At 29.4% G+C, this 14,376-nt stretch overlaps 5 protein-coding genes and 1 long non-coding RNA gene across 16 annotated transcripts; 4 read left to right on the plus strand and 2 right to left on the minus strand.

Annotated features, from left to right (window-relative positions):
* Nucleotides 1–59: 59 nt before the first annotated feature.
* LOC126867809 (uncharacterized) lies at nucleotides 60–1,858 on the plus strand. Of its 2 annotated transcripts, none has more exons than XM_050622773.1 (6): nucleotides 60–412; nucleotides 472–590; nucleotides 658–983; nucleotides 1,083–1,245; nucleotides 1,339–1,559; nucleotides 1,648–1,858. In XM_050622773.1, the coding sequence occupies exons 1-6, from the start codon at nucleotides 334–336 to the stop codon at nucleotides 1,856–1,858; spliced, it is 1,119 nt and encodes a 372-aa protein (XP_050478730.1). In that variant the 5' UTR covers nucleotides 60–333. The 2 variants fall into 2 exon arrangements, with proteins under 2 accessions (XP_050478730.1, XP_050478732.1); XM_050622775.1 differs by having other exon boundaries at nucleotides 1,339–1,426; nucleotides 1,648–1,784.
* Nucleotides 1,109–2,700, minus strand: LOC126867833 (uncharacterized). The gene is made up of 2 exons (XR_007690425.1): nucleotides 2,582–2,700; nucleotides 1,109–2,234 (listed from the first exon to the last, which is right to left on the minus strand). It is a non-coding gene; the product is annotated as an uncharacterized LOC126867833 (long non-coding RNA).
* Nucleotides 2,701–2,847: 147 nt separating this feature from the next.
* Nucleotides 2,848–4,689, plus strand: LOC126867814 (translation initiation factor eIF-2B subunit alpha). The gene is made up of 8 exons (XM_050622781.1): nucleotides 2,848–3,136; nucleotides 3,197–3,298; nucleotides 3,365–3,504; nucleotides 3,645–3,761; nucleotides 3,840–3,952; nucleotides 4,032–4,176; nucleotides 4,250–4,375; nucleotides 4,463–4,689. Exons 1-8 carry the CDS (start codon nucleotides 3,124–3,126, stop codon nucleotides 4,610–4,612), a joined length of 906 nt encoding a protein of 301 aa, XP_050478738.1. The 5' UTR covers nucleotides 2,848–3,123; the 3' UTR covers nucleotides 4,613–4,689.
* A 33-nt stretch (nucleotides 4,690–4,722) lies between these two features.
* On the minus strand, nucleotides 4,723–10,843 carry LOC126867784 (tyrosine-protein kinase Fer). Of its 7 annotated transcripts, none has more exons than XM_050622695.1 (15): nucleotides 10,285–10,843; nucleotides 10,002–10,175; nucleotides 9,822–9,918; nucleotides 9,564–9,759; nucleotides 9,228–9,365; nucleotides 8,942–9,151; nucleotides 8,655–8,838; nucleotides 8,314–8,484; nucleotides 7,740–7,967; nucleotides 7,493–7,642; nucleotides 7,056–7,269; nucleotides 6,796–6,948; nucleotides 6,570–6,692; nucleotides 6,371–6,493; nucleotides 4,723–6,233 (listed from the first exon to the last, which is right to left on the minus strand). In XM_050622695.1, exons 1-15 carry the CDS (start codon nucleotides 10,495–10,497, stop codon nucleotides 6,091–6,093), a joined length of 2,517 nt encoding a protein of 838 aa, XP_050478652.1. In that variant the 5' UTR covers nucleotides 10,498–10,843; the 3' UTR covers nucleotides 4,723–6,090. The 7 variants fall into 7 exon arrangements, 6 of the variants coding, with proteins under 6 accessions (XP_050478652.1, XP_050478653.1, XP_050478651.1 ...); XM_050622696.1 differs by having other exon boundaries at nucleotides 6,862–6,948; nucleotides 7,466–7,642; nucleotides 10,285–10,842; XM_050622694.1 differs by having other exon boundaries at nucleotides 7,466–7,642; nucleotides 10,285–10,841.
* A 244-nt stretch (nucleotides 10,844–11,087) lies between these two features.
* On the plus strand, nucleotides 11,088–12,052 carry LOC126867828 (cytochrome c oxidase subunit NDUFA4). 3 transcript variants are annotated; one of them, XM_050622803.1, is made up of 4 exons: nucleotides 11,088–11,232; nucleotides 11,298–11,384; nucleotides 11,450–11,596; nucleotides 11,776–12,052. In XM_050622803.1, the coding sequence occupies exons 2-4, from the start codon at nucleotides 11,334–11,336 to the stop codon at nucleotides 11,827–11,829; spliced, it is 252 nt and encodes an 83-aa protein (XP_050478760.1). In that variant the 5' UTR covers nucleotides 11,088–11,232; nucleotides 11,298–11,333; the 3' UTR covers nucleotides 11,830–12,052. The 3 variants fall into 3 exon arrangements, with proteins under 3 accessions (XP_050478760.1, XP_050478763.1, XP_050478762.1); XM_050622806.1 differs by having other exon boundaries at nucleotides 11,162–11,236; XM_050622805.1 differs by lacking the exon at nucleotides 11,088–11,232 and having other exon boundaries at nucleotides 11,236–11,384.
* Nucleotides 12,053–12,206: 154 nt separating this feature from the next.
* On the plus strand, nucleotides 12,207–14,342 carry LOC126867813 (uncharacterized). Of its 2 annotated transcripts, none has more exons than XM_050622779.1 (7): nucleotides 12,207–12,676; nucleotides 12,871–13,047; nucleotides 13,123–13,253; nucleotides 13,339–13,436; nucleotides 13,515–13,729; nucleotides 13,812–13,994; nucleotides 14,077–14,342. In XM_050622779.1, exons 2-7 carry the CDS (start codon nucleotides 12,919–12,921, stop codon nucleotides 14,260–14,262), a joined length of 942 nt encoding a protein of 313 aa, XP_050478736.1. In that variant the 5' UTR covers nucleotides 12,207–12,676; nucleotides 12,871–12,918; the 3' UTR covers nucleotides 14,263–14,342. The 2 variants fall into 2 exon arrangements, with proteins under 2 accessions (XP_050478736.1, XP_050478737.1); XM_050622780.1 differs by having other exon boundaries at nucleotides 14,081–14,198.
* The last annotated feature ends 34 nt before the right edge of the window (nucleotides 14,343–14,376 follow it).

A 14,376-nucleotide genomic window follows, 5' to 3' on the forward strand; every position in this document is an offset into this window, starting at 1 on the left:
GATTGTTTCAGCTTGGGTGAATCATTCATTTATACCAATTTATACCAATTATCTATCTAACCGCCAATCGCTCGTTTATTTATCTAGAATTACACGATTCGTTTTTACAATGTATCCTTAATTTCTTTCGATCTTGGAAAATTTTCTACATCTGTAAGTCGCCTTTCGTTACTATAGCATATTGTAATCGGTCATGTTTTTAAACTACATGTATGTATATGTACATGCATTACATGGAAGAAATATTTTCGACTCGATTTTCCATTCAATCTTTCATTTTGATGTTCGACAAAACGACGACCATAGTAATATGAAATACTTCAACATTTCGGAATGAAAAGTAAAAGTACTTCGGTTCAAAATTTTGGAAATTTCGTCGAACAAATGATTGATGAAGCATTAGAAAATAATGGTTAGTAGCTCAGTGTAGTAGCTAACAGTGTCTTTTAACAACGTTTAAATCTATTATAGAGCAAATGACACAGTTCCATCGAATGATCTATGAGAAATGGAATATCAAGAAATTATCCGAGTTAGAGAATACCGAATGGATGCGAAATGAAAATAAATCGTTAGAATCAGATAAACAGGTATCAACGAGTAATGAGTAAAAGTTTTACAATATTTGTGGACAAATTTTGAGTTTTCAAATTTTAGAACATATCGGCAACGGTCGCGCATCGTAGATCACGCCGTCACAAACATAAGCGATCCTCCTTAATGATCTTTTGTAAAATACCTAAGAGTGAAAGAAACTTGATGGGGCAATCGTTAACGATGCAAGCACACAACTCAGTTTCAATCGTCAAGAAACAATCTACTACTAACAAAAGCGACAATTTCAGTGAACTAAATGACATTAATTTCGGTGATACTAAAATTGTCGAACTTTGGAAGAATTCGACAAAACGAGCGACGGATGAATTGCAAATTGCGACAAACAATGTTCTCGCGAAAGCCTGCAAACCTGATCGTATCCACGGGTTATTATTTCACTGAATAAAATTTCTTCAAATATATTTATATATTTTTAGAGAATTTTAATTATATATATATATATTTGCTTAAAAAATAAAATACAGATTAGTCAAGCAACAACAAAGTAGGAGAAAGTTATCCTTCGAAGACTGGAAAGATAAAAAAACCGTTATATATCAGCAGATACTTAGAAAAATAGAAACTGAACGGCAGCGGAAGTTACTTGAAAATTTGGCAAATATGAAATGGAAGAAAGTAATACGGCAGGTGTAGATTATAATTCATTCTATAATTTTTTTGTCAAGTTCCCCGTAATATTATTAAACAATTTTATTTATTTATTTTTTGTTTTTTACTTAGGCACAAATACGCAAAAAGCAGGAAGATAAATATCGTCAAAAGCAGAAATTATTTCGTAGAAAACACTTTGAAACTACTAAACGAACAGGTGCGATAGTAAAATCTAATTGTGATAGCATCCATGAAGCACAAATTATCAACGAATGTGTTTTGTATACGCCGAAAAATCAAAAAGAAATAAAATTGGATAAAGAAAAAAGAATCGTATCGAATATTATGCAGTAAAATCTTTTAGATATAATATCTACACCATTACAAAAATGGGAGATAAGGGGAAGATGAGGAAGAAATGATTTTTGTACTTTTCAGGGGATCAAAATTGAATAGCGCAGCAAGTAACGGTCGAAAGAATAAAACAGTTTTGATGGAGGATTCTATGGAAAACATTAAATTCTATTTTTGGTTAAATCAATTGAATTGTGCTCTTCATAAGAAGTATTTACGCGAACGCCGACATCTTGTACGATCATTTTATTGTCAACCTTTCTATTACGGGAGTGCAACACCTTATATCAAATAATTATAATTATAAAAGCATATTTCAAATCTTTTGTGTCATTCGCCTATGGAAAATGTACTGGTGAAATTACATATAAAACTTCAAATCTCAGGATAATATAATCTCTCTTTTTCCCTCTCTCTCCATCATTACTATCATAAAAATTTTAGATTTATTTAACACCATGTTTAAGAGTTGATGGCAAGCTTCGTATATAAAGCTCTATGCTGGCCTGGGATTATTTGCAAACCTATTTATAATTGGAAACATTGTAAAAATGCTCTCATAAATATAAATAATAGCTAAATCAAACGGAATTTATCGTATTAAATTAAAAACTCATCTTAATATATCGTTTCTCCAGTTATTCTATAAACATCCCTTTCTTATAGATCAGCTGTAACAAATAAAGCGGTACAGTATACTGATTTTCAGTATTGTATACATATATACTATATTGTATACACATATACAAGCATAATTTATCATTTTTAGCATTCTTTAACTTTTGTTCTAACATTTCCATTCATAAAATCTAATGCTTTAAAATAAACTTTAGATTGTAACTTTTAAATTGTAATATCTATAACATGTTTAAACTCATTTTATCTTTATACCTAATAATATTTACAAATATAATAAGTAAGCGTGCGTTCTCAACGAAGTCAAATACATACTACTTTTAAATGTAAAAATATGTTTTTAAAATTAAACTCTACAGTAGAAAGTGTAAATTCTTCTAACCTCGTTCAGACACGTTTTGTCAGTGTTATTTACAAATTTTTCCAATTCAAAGTACGACTACTATATTTATTACCAAGTACTACATATTAAATTATGTATATATACATGCACTTTCAGTCACTTTGATATATATACATTCATTTAATATTTGGCATCTGTTTGTTTTATATTTGTAACCCAATGAAAAACTTAAATATTCGTTATTTAATAATATCGTTGTATATGAAAAAAAATATACTCAATTATCAAATTTATATAAGTGTGACATAGTTCAATGAACCAAATACATATACATACATGTACACCAGATTCTTATAGGATTTTCTTGTTCGCACTTATCTGGAGTTTTATTTGTTTTTTCTTACCTTTACAATTTTAATAATATTACAATTCATTTAATGTAAAAAATTTGTGGTGTGAATATGTAACGCATTATTAATTATATATTTAAGTATATGAACATTAACATTAACCTAAACCTAGCAAGTGATATGTTATTTTGATCGGAAATAAAAAGTATCTGTAATATTTGAGCAAACATTATGGAAAAGGAAGGTAACTTATTTCAATATAATAAATTAACAAAATAATTATACGTACGATTTCTTTTCTTAGAAATCTGTCAATACTTCAATGGCATCATCAAAAATGAAAAAGATGTTTCTGCTGGGATGGCTGCTATACGCACATTACTAAAAGTTTTGCAGTATTCAAAATGTAAGAATATATTAATATACTTTTAAAGAAAACATATCTGTATTATACATTTATCTTTTTTTACAGCTGAAACAGTTCAAGAACTCAGGTATTGTCTACAAAATGCAATAGATGCGATGAGATCCACTGAAAATCCTGTAACTGCTATTGCATCTGGCAGTGAATTATTCCTTCGTTTTATAACTTTGGCTACATTAGATACTCCTGTAAGGATATTATTGTACAATTTGTTAGGATTCCTTGTTTCATGTCAGTCCTTTTCCCTTTGTTTCTTGTTATCTTATTTTACAAGTACATTTAAAATCTGCAGTCACATTGATCGTTGTTCTATATTATTTGATATTAGTCATTTGCAGAATGCAAGGGTATCATGCTTCATAGAGGGAAGATGTTTTATGAGAAATTAGTAGCTGCCAGAGGAAAAGTAGCAAAAGTTGCAGCACACTTTATTAAGGATGGTTCTGTAATTTTATTTGTTTTATAATTTCTTTTTTTTAAGATCCCTCTTGATTCCCAATTATAATATTACATTTTGTTTTAGAAAATACTTACTCATTCAAAGTCTAGAGTTGTATTGCAAGCAATGAAGGGAGCTGTTGAAAGTAATAAAATATTTGAAGTATATGTAACATGTTCTTCTCCAGATAATAGTGGGTATGTATTCTTATAATAACTTAAAATGCTTGTTTATGTATAATATGTTTGTTTTCTTTTCATGTTTACCAATGGGCAGGCAGGAAATGTGTCAAAATTTGACAGATTTAGGTGTATCTTGCACATTAATATTAGATTCTGCAATGGGATATGTTATGGAACAAGTTGATATGGTTATGGTAGGAGCAGAAGGGGTCGCAGAAAGTGGAGGTGTCATTAATAAGGTGTATTAGAGTTTCCTTAATTGATTATTAACATTGTGAATTCTCATTTTCATGTAATACTTTGCATTTGTAGGTTGGCACATATACAATGGCAATGTGTGCTAAAGAAGTAAAAAAACCATTTTATGTATTAACAGAGAGTTTCAAATTTTCAAGAATATATCCATTAAATCAAGTCGATCTTCCAAATGAATTTAAGGTAGTGTGCTAAAATTTTCCCAGTTGTTTCTAATTAAGATATAGTACATATTTAAGGATTTGTTTTTTATTGTCTTTTTCTGTACAGTATACAGCAAGCACGTTAAAAAAGGACTTACGGAAAGAACATCCATTAGTTGATTATACACCTCCACATTATATCAGCCTCTTATTTACTGATTTAGGTATATTAACACCTTCAGCTGTAAGTGATGAACTTATTAAATTATACTTGTAAAAAATTGTAATTTCGTACAGATGATTTTAATAAGAATATAGATAGAAATAAAAATAGTTAAATGGTAACAATAACAAGTATTTAAACACCTTAACAATAAAAATTCAAACTTTATAAAAGGCTTCCATACAAGTTTTATTAATTTTTAAAATAATATTGAGTATTGTAGAATAACAACACATTCGTTTTCCTTTTCAAATTGCAACTCGGAATAACATATAATAAAGCATATAAACAATGATATAATACAACAGAGTTTAACTGTTTTGAACATTTATAAATTCTCCACTAGTTATGACTTTACAGAGGATAACTTACGCATTTCGCACAATACATACATGTATAAGATATCTATAGGCACAATTTTAATATTAAACATGATATTATCTAACACATCTCAATAGTTAAGCGTACACCGTGTATTGAACAGCAATAACTAATAAATTCTGTGACTTTTGATAAAAATAAAAAAAATTGTAAGTTCCTTATATATTAATAAGTTATGTATTATAAAAATCAAATTTTTTAAAAATTTGGAACTTCGTTACATGTATAAATAATGTTACAAAACTTTTATATTTATAGTTTCGAATTAATGAAATATGTTTAGTATGCTTATTGCGAAAATCTGTTCTGAATGAATTTGAGACCTAACATTCTTTATTTCACCGATCAATACTGATTATTAAAATTGAATTATTATTTGGACGGATAAATAATATAAGGAATTTTATGGCAGAACTGTTAATATAAAAATCAAGAACATGAACAATAGAAAATGTATCGGTATTGGGTCATCCTGAAAATACTCGGAGTTTTTGAATCTTCCATTTTGACAGAAATACCCAATACAATTTTATATACTATTATATCAGAGTACGATACATATTCACACTTCCTATTCACAATATATATAAATACAATGCAAAAGTGAAAATATCAATGGTTCACTATGAAAATGTCAAATGTCGTTTGATTCAATGTTCGATTGAATTTCGGTGAAACGTTATACATTTTAAATCCTAATACAATCAATTTATTCTGGAATGCTAGTGCATGGAAAGAATGATGTACTTTAAGACAAATAATGAGAAATAGTGATATTTACAAACGAATATCATAATAAAGCAAATTGGTAATTACTAAAATACAGTTCCTTTTTTCTTAGTGGAATTTAGATATTCAGCATTTTATAGGTATTTATAATAAGGAGAATATTATTACCTGTAAAATTTATTGTCATTCAATTGAGTTCAAGGCCTTTTCTTTTAAATTTTCTGAAAACATAAATCATTGCGTTGCTTGAGATTTCCATAGCAAATCAAAGATACATCATATGTATACGTCTTAATGAGCATCATTTTTTAAAGCTCATAATCGGAGATATTATAAGACTTGTATAAGAAAATCTAGAGCTACAATAAACAATATGAGAAAAATATTATTCATAACACAGCTTAGCACCGACATAAAATTATTTATAAATACGCTTGAGAAAGCGTCTCAACAACAGTATATATTTGATCGAAATGAGGACGCTTCTCCGGTTCATATTCCCAACATCGTAACATTAAACGATATATTTCATCGGGTGTATTTTCTGGTGCTGGCATTCGATAACCTAAGAACGGAAAGAGAAAATTTTATTTAAGTTCTACATGTAAAATACTTTATGTATATGTTTATGAGTATAGTTAATACTCAATAGTAATAATCATAATAATGAAAGTGTAATAAGGACTATGACGCAAATATTACCTGCATCTATCTTTTCGCGAGCTTGAGAATTAGACATTCCACTATAAGGATTTCCACCTTTAGAAAATATCTCCCACATTAAGATTCCATAACTCCACACATCACAAAGCGACGTATATTTACCTATAGAAAATATTACAGTGAAAAATAGTATTAGAATCCTAAATATACATCTAACACACAATATCTTTTCAACTACCAAAATTTAATGCCTCTGGCGCAGTCCATTTAATTGGAATTTGTTTCATACCATCTGATACTATATACTCTTCTTCTTCTCGTGACATTCCGAAATCTGATATTTTTACTATAGATTCATATCCTAAAGATAAAATATATTATACTTGGTATTTTTACAATTCATATGTCTTGCGTAAATAATTTTTATAATAACTAAAAATATGTTCACATACACACACATTTACCTACGAGACAGTTTCGAGCAGCCAAGTCCCTATGAATACAATATTTAGATTCCAAATAGCGCATACCTGCAGCTGCATCTTTACACATTCGAAGTTGTTCTTGTTGCGTAATAGTATTAGCATTTTTTCTTAAATAAGTTAACAGGGAACCACCTATCATACATATTAATTTGATATCAACAAACAATTGTACTCCACAATTTGAAAAATATTTAACTCTAAATATTTAATTCCAAAACAGATTAATTTATTGAATATACCAGGTACTAATTCCATAACAATCATAATAGGTTGTTTTTGGACACAAATTCCTATAAGCTTTACTATATTGGGATGATCGTATTGCTTCAATATTCGTCCTTCTTGTAAGAATTTACGTTTTTGTTCATCCGGTAACGTTACTTTGCAAGTTTTTACAGCCACTTCAGTCTTACAAGTTTTCAACTGCGCTTTATATACATCTCCAAAGTTACCCTAAAAATATACAATCTTTTACAATTGAACATCTATTTTTATTCTATGTATATAAACTTTTTGAAATGACAAGTTTTCTAAATTAGGCGAAATTCATACTAATTCAACTTAAAGTTAGCTATCAATTACTTATTAGATTTCGAGTCGTTTAAAAAACTAAAGTAACTTCTTTTTTCTTTAAATTTCAATCATATACCCGTCCTATCTTTTCTAGGAGAATTACATCGTCGTTATTGAGTTCCCAACGTTCACGTAAAATTGGTGTTTTGAGAATAGCTCCAGATCGACTAGTCACTGGCAATCCGGATAACCATTGGTGCCTGATTAATTCTTGAATCGATGGAAATGTAGGACCTTCGAATCTGTAATGCCCCTAAAATTAATAAATATACATACAATTTGTTTCTGTGCCCTTTGAATTATATGAAGTGAATTATATTACATAATTAAAAACGCAACAGATTGCTTACTTCAGGAGTAGTTTGTACAATGAAATGTTTATGTCCATCCCAGCAAACAGATAAAACTATTTGGCATTCATCATTTCGTGTTGTTTCGCGTACTAAGAAATCTCCTTCAGTTACGAGTAATCTCACAACTTCTTCTCTTGGTAACACACCATGAAACCACTCTTCTTCCATAAGATCACCACTTCCATTTCCCTTTTGACTTGTTAAATGCGATATCCCACGGAATGTCTATAACATACACATAACATATTCCATCTAAAAAGTAAAACAGGACACATCTAGAACATGAGATATCATCCTTCCTCTTGTCTATTTTAATTATTATCATTAAAACGCATCGCAAATGTTAGTTTAGGATCACAATCGAATGCAATTTATTTGCATAATAAGATAAACATGCTTAATATTAAAAGTCACACACAAAATATTACTAATTTAATTATAAACGTTTTATAACACATGTATATTCCTGTATAAACATATGTATAACATTGTAAAGATAAAAAAAAAGCGATTACGCATGAAATACGTTTATATTCGTACAACAAATGGATAACATATGAAAAAAACATACAACTGGTAGAGTATTATCTGCTTTTGAGGTAGGACCTTCGCTACTCGATCTAATTGTTCCATCTTTTGTGTCGTTTATTATCGGTAACGATTTGAAGGGAGATCTAAATATTGTCATGAACCGTTGATTTCTTCGTAATGTAAACAGACCAATATCTGCAACTGTATTTTTCTGCAAGGGCAGTGATTCTAGCTAAATCTATTAATCCTCCAGAAACAAATAGTTTTGTATTGAAAAACTATTTTGCAGTAGAACAGTTTTCAACATTCTTGGAAGAAATACCCATAATATTTATAGAAATATCTACTACTTGACTTGATTGATATTGTTCTTATAAATACCTTACTAATAGAAGGCGAATCAGCGAAAGAGCTTTCCATTGAAAGATCATATCCAAGTGGTAATTCTTCGCAACCTAATTCATTTAAGGCAGCTCTAATAACATCCACTTGCCGCTGAAGTCTCTTTTCTTGACAGCGTAATCGCAATTCTTCTCTTTCACGGGAGTAATCCAAAATTGATATTCTAACGTGCAACAAAAAAATAGAAAAAGAGTAAAATAAATCCATTTTAATACTAGTAATATAATAACATTTAGACATTATTTATGAAGACAATATATTCTTACTTAGAATCGCTATTGTTCTCTGATGGATATGGTGGGTTTTGTCGACTCTGTTGAGTTGCTTTCAAAGAAGTTTCCAATTCTGTTAGCCTATTTCTTAACCAATCTATAGTCAAATTATCTACTGTTAATTTATTTGGCAACAATTTTCCTGATGTATCATCTACAAGGTTCTCATCGAAAATAAATCTTATCGGTGACGCTGGTCGCGTTCTGTATCGAACATTAACAAATTATTAATATTATTCACATTAAACTGTAATGATAAAAATAAGTCTGAAATGAATACCTGTGCTTCCCTATAAAATCCCTGTACTCTTCTACAGGCTTTACAGAATCAACAGCTTTTTGCATTCGCCGATGTATCTCTTGAAATTTATCTGTCGTAAAATCAGAATATTTCACTATGTCCTGAAGTATGGTTTTCCTATCATGCAAAAAACAAGGTTTTAATATTTGCGGTACAATGTATGTCGTTGATGGAATAATCATTATTAATTTTTACCTTTTCTATCAGCATATGCTTGCATAAAAATTTCACATAAAATGTGTTAACAATTTATAGAATAAAACATAAATATATAATAAATTCTTTTAGAATCTAGAATCAAGAAGATGCTCTTACCATGATGTTATAAATTCTTGATGAATCGCTTGTTGTCGGTGAAGCAAACTGGGTAAGTAACAAGTTCTGAGGTCATGTTCACACTCTGTTACAGCACCCAAAAGCAATACGTATTCATTGTGGGTAAGATGAAGTTTCCTACAGGCTTTCTGATATTTTTCTCTTACTTCATCCAATTTTCTGCCAACTCTACCGGCTGAACAGATATCATGAGCGACAATAAACAAATTTAGATTAATAAGCAGTATAAATACTTACACTTGACATAATGTTCTTCAAAACGGGATCTCATCAATTTGTACATTTCTAAATTCTTCTGATATTCCAGCTTTTTCCTGGCGACATCTTCAGTCAACTAGATTATGCAATAAACATACAATAAATAAAACGATAGGTATTTGTTTTTAGTATAGAACTTTCTTGTTGCTTGCTCTCTACCTGTTGAAATTGATTGTTCAACCACGTTTGCTCCTCCTGATACACTTTCCTAGCTCGTCTTCTTTCAGAATATAATGTCATAATGTGTTCAACTACTATAGCTTCGATCGAATCTGCCTGCTGCTTGATTAATTTTGCAGTCTGATCAATAGAGTCCATAATATCTCTCCAGCTCTACAATACATTACCAAATAAGCAAATGTTTCTAAGGAGCCACTGTAAATTCTTGAAAAAAAAATTATGGACTTCAACTGTAAATTTAGTTTGAATTTCGAGGGAGTACCTGCGCTATTAGACTACCAACGAGATCCTCGTTACGTTCAATCTTCTTCCCTTGCATAGTCAGGGAGGAGATTGTCGAAGCATATTCACGGTCTGATTTAACTTTAATCGTTAAACACCGTCTCATCGTTTCCAGAAGCTTAATTTCAGCATCTTGACGGGCAAGTAATGCCTCGTGTGATGACTGTCCTTGTAAACTCGTAGAGAAACCCATCCCGCTTATCGTGTACAACTAAAAATCGCCGTCTTACCGACTTCTTTAGACGTGTCACGAACAAAAATTCATTCTTACGCTAGACGAATGCAATGACATTAATGGTACCAGACAATCTAATAAACTTGAATGAATCATTTATCGAAATACCACATCGCAAACAAAAGTTCATATGCACATTATTTAATTAAAGTTCCATATATCTCTGCGGCTCAGTTGGCTGAGATCAACACTTATATTTATACAGTCCACAGACCTCAAACTGCAAAAATTTACTTTTATTTCTGAAATACCGCCATGAAACCACAAATAAAATAGACGACCAATTCAAGTTCGATGAAAATGAAACGAACCAGTAGTATAATATATCATGAATGCGTTAAAGCTTCGACCAATAGCTTATGTTTTTTACACATATATATACACATGTATACTATGAACTCCGCGAATAACATAAGAGAATTTCATTTTAATTTTTGTGTATTCAACAAAAATCTAAAATCCTATGCAAAATAAACTATAGTATTACTATAGTATACAATGTGATTAATAATTTGACAATTCTTTGAAAATTATTAATTGTAATATGTAATGCATTAAAAAGTATTGCAGCGTTAATCTATATTGACTTTATTATCGATGCTTAAAATGCTATAGGTTCGTTTTCATAAAAATTTCATTCAGAATTCGAAATCTGCACATTGCACTCTCTATACTGATCTGTATCATACTGCAGTAAGTACGTAGTATGTTAACGAGTAAGAGTTAAGAGTTCGATTTTTATGTACGGTTTATTTTAGCGTGGTGCCTGGCCTCTATTTTAGTACTACAGCAAGATGGCTAAAATGCAAGGTCTTTCATGGCAAACCTTTAAAAAGAATTCGATGGTACGTAAAAGATCATGGCCGAAGAATCATATGGCAAGGAAATATAATTATTTATTTCTCTTTAGTTAGCTCCGCTGTTCTTTTGTATCGGATTCGGAGCATTGTTCTCATCGGGTTATTTATTACGTCTGGCTTTTCGGAGCCCCGATGTTACTTGGAATTCTAGAAAAAATCCTGAGCCATGGAACGAATATAAAAACAAAGAATATAAGGTATGTTATATCAATAATAATGAAAATAATAAAAATGATATGTAACTAATAAAATAGATGATATTTAAATCCCATTGTGTCAAGTCAACCATATAAAATATTGCCTGATAGTTATTTTAAGCGATTAATTACAATCCAAAATTTGCGTAATTACTAAATTTCTTCATTTTTATTTTCAGTTCATATCGGTTCAAGATAGGTCTAAGTACTATGCTTCACCTCCAGAGTACTAAAAAGCATGTTCTTTGCTAAATTAGTGCTAGTTAGAGAAAGTTAAATGAAATTGAATTAACTTGTAATATACATATGTATGTAGATGATTCTCAATTATGATAGTTATTATTATTATACTGTAAGTGATAATTAACAACACTGTCAAATTATAAATACATTGTATACATAAAATTTAAGTGGTAAATAATATTTAAATATGAAATAAACATTTATATATACATATATTATTTCCTATGACAATCTTAATAATCATTGCATTTGTTAAGAAATATATATTTTAAATAACTATAAAGTATAATATTTTTTAGTATATATTAAATTATGCAAATAATAATCTGAATAAGGTTACGGTACTTAATCAATTAGGTTAGGAATAGTACAGCCATGCGAAAAGTCATGACAGATATGTTTGAAATATCTTGTGATAATGTAACAGAACATTTTTATCGATTATATACATGTTTGTGTTAAATTACTGAACGTATCGCAAGAGAGCGCTACGTCCATACCGAGCTAGCTATCATTCTTTTCTTCGTTAATAATAATAACTAAATTCGTCGAACCGCTTGAATAATTATATTCTTTGAATTCATATATATGTATATATGTACACACACACACACACACATATGTATATGTATATATATACACATAAAGTATTATTTAAGCTGCAAAGTTTCCGAATTTGGGGAACAAATTTCTCGTATCTGAAATAAATTTGTATTTGTGAATACATGTGTTTCACGTGATAATGACATGCTTATTTAAGAGCGCGCAAAAAATGTTTCCACATAATACTACTTATGTTCTAAGAAGAACGTGATACGCTTGTACCAATTAATATAGGTAAGGCTTAATACGTTTCATAAATGCATTCTATAATACTTAATTAAAATATTATTGTTTCCAATAATAATAAATATTTCTTTTATTAACATATTCTATATTTATCATTTATTTTATGATTTATATATGCAATTCAGTGTGTAAATTTTAAAATTTTTTAAAGATATAGTTTGAAATTTATTCATTTGATTTAGATAATAGAAAATATTTAACAGTTGTGTAAAAAGTTTATACATAAAAATATGGATACAACTTGGGAGGATTTTTATGCTAAACACCCACCACCTCAAGACTTTAATCAGAATGAAATATTATTGAAAGCATTTGTAGAACGACAATTGAAGAGAAATAATAAAGTCGTGTTAGTAACAGTGAGTATTTGCTTTTCCACCATTATATATTGTATAGATATTGTTATTTGAAATTAGTATGCATCAATTTTATAGAGCGGGGGTACAACGATACCTTTAGAACACAATACGGTAAGATTCGTTGACAATTTTAGCGCAGGGACAAGAGGGTCTGCATCTACGGAATATTTCCTAGAAAATGGATATGCTGTAATTTTTATGCATAGGTATTTTATACCAATACATATTTAAAAACATATTATATGCTTATATACTTTATCACTTATTTATATGTAATTTACCTATTTGCAGGGTTAATTCTCTGGAACCTTTTTCAAGACATTTTAAGAGTCAGAAAATTTTGGATATGTTGGAGATCAATGAACAAAGTGGGGAAAGCACGATCACAGGTATATATATTTCCTGTAGATTGTCAAAAAAAATTGTATAACAATGCATATAAATGCTCATAATATGGTTGTTTTCAGTCTTACCACAATATAGAGAAAACGTGATAAAAGTATTACACAAATATAAAGAAATTTTGAATCAAGATAAATTATTGCAACTCACTTTCACTACGCTTTCTGAATATCTTTGGCTTCTTCGATCTGCCTGTCAAGCATTAGCTTGTCTTAAAAATAAAGCAATTTTGTATCTTGCAGCTGCAGTTTCAGATTTCTATATCCCATCTAATGAATTGGTACACAAGTTTAAAATTTTCTATTAATTTTTTATATTCATGCACGCATACACATGTATATAAATGATTTTTAAATTTCCAGTCTTTTCACAAAATTTCTTCTAGTGGACCGCCAACAATATCTCTACAGTTAGTGCCAAAAATATTAGCTCCTCTCGTAAGTTTGTGGGTTCCAGAGGCTTTTGTAATATCTTTTAAATTAGAAACTGATGAAAGTCTTCTAATTTCAAAAGCAAGAAATGCACTAAATAAGTACAAACACAACGTGAGTAATAACAATGAAATAAGTAGTATAGTAAAAAGTGAATAAATTTATTTTTTTACACATATTGCAATTTTTTTTCTAGTTAGTTATAGGAAACATGTTGCATACTCGAAAACAAGAAGTTACGATTGTCAGTCAAGAGAATAATGATGTTATTTCTCTTACTAACGAGCAATTAAATAAAGGTGAAGAAATCGAACAATCGATTGTCAGTATTCTCATTGATAAACACAGAACTTTTATACAATCTACCAAACAATGTAATTAATGTATATCTTGTCTATATATATTCAATTAATAAAACTCATTTTAATGTAAACAATATTGAATAAATATTACTCAATTTTATTTTCTTTTATTATTGATACCTAATGATTAACAG

The sequence above is a fragment of the Bombus huntii genome, chromosome 7 (genome assembly GCF_024542735.1).
Source record: "Bombus huntii isolate Logan2020A chromosome 7, iyBomHunt1.1, whole genome shotgun sequence".
Classification (NCBI taxonomy): domain Eukaryota; kingdom Metazoa; phylum Arthropoda; class Insecta; order Hymenoptera; family Apidae; genus Bombus; species Bombus huntii.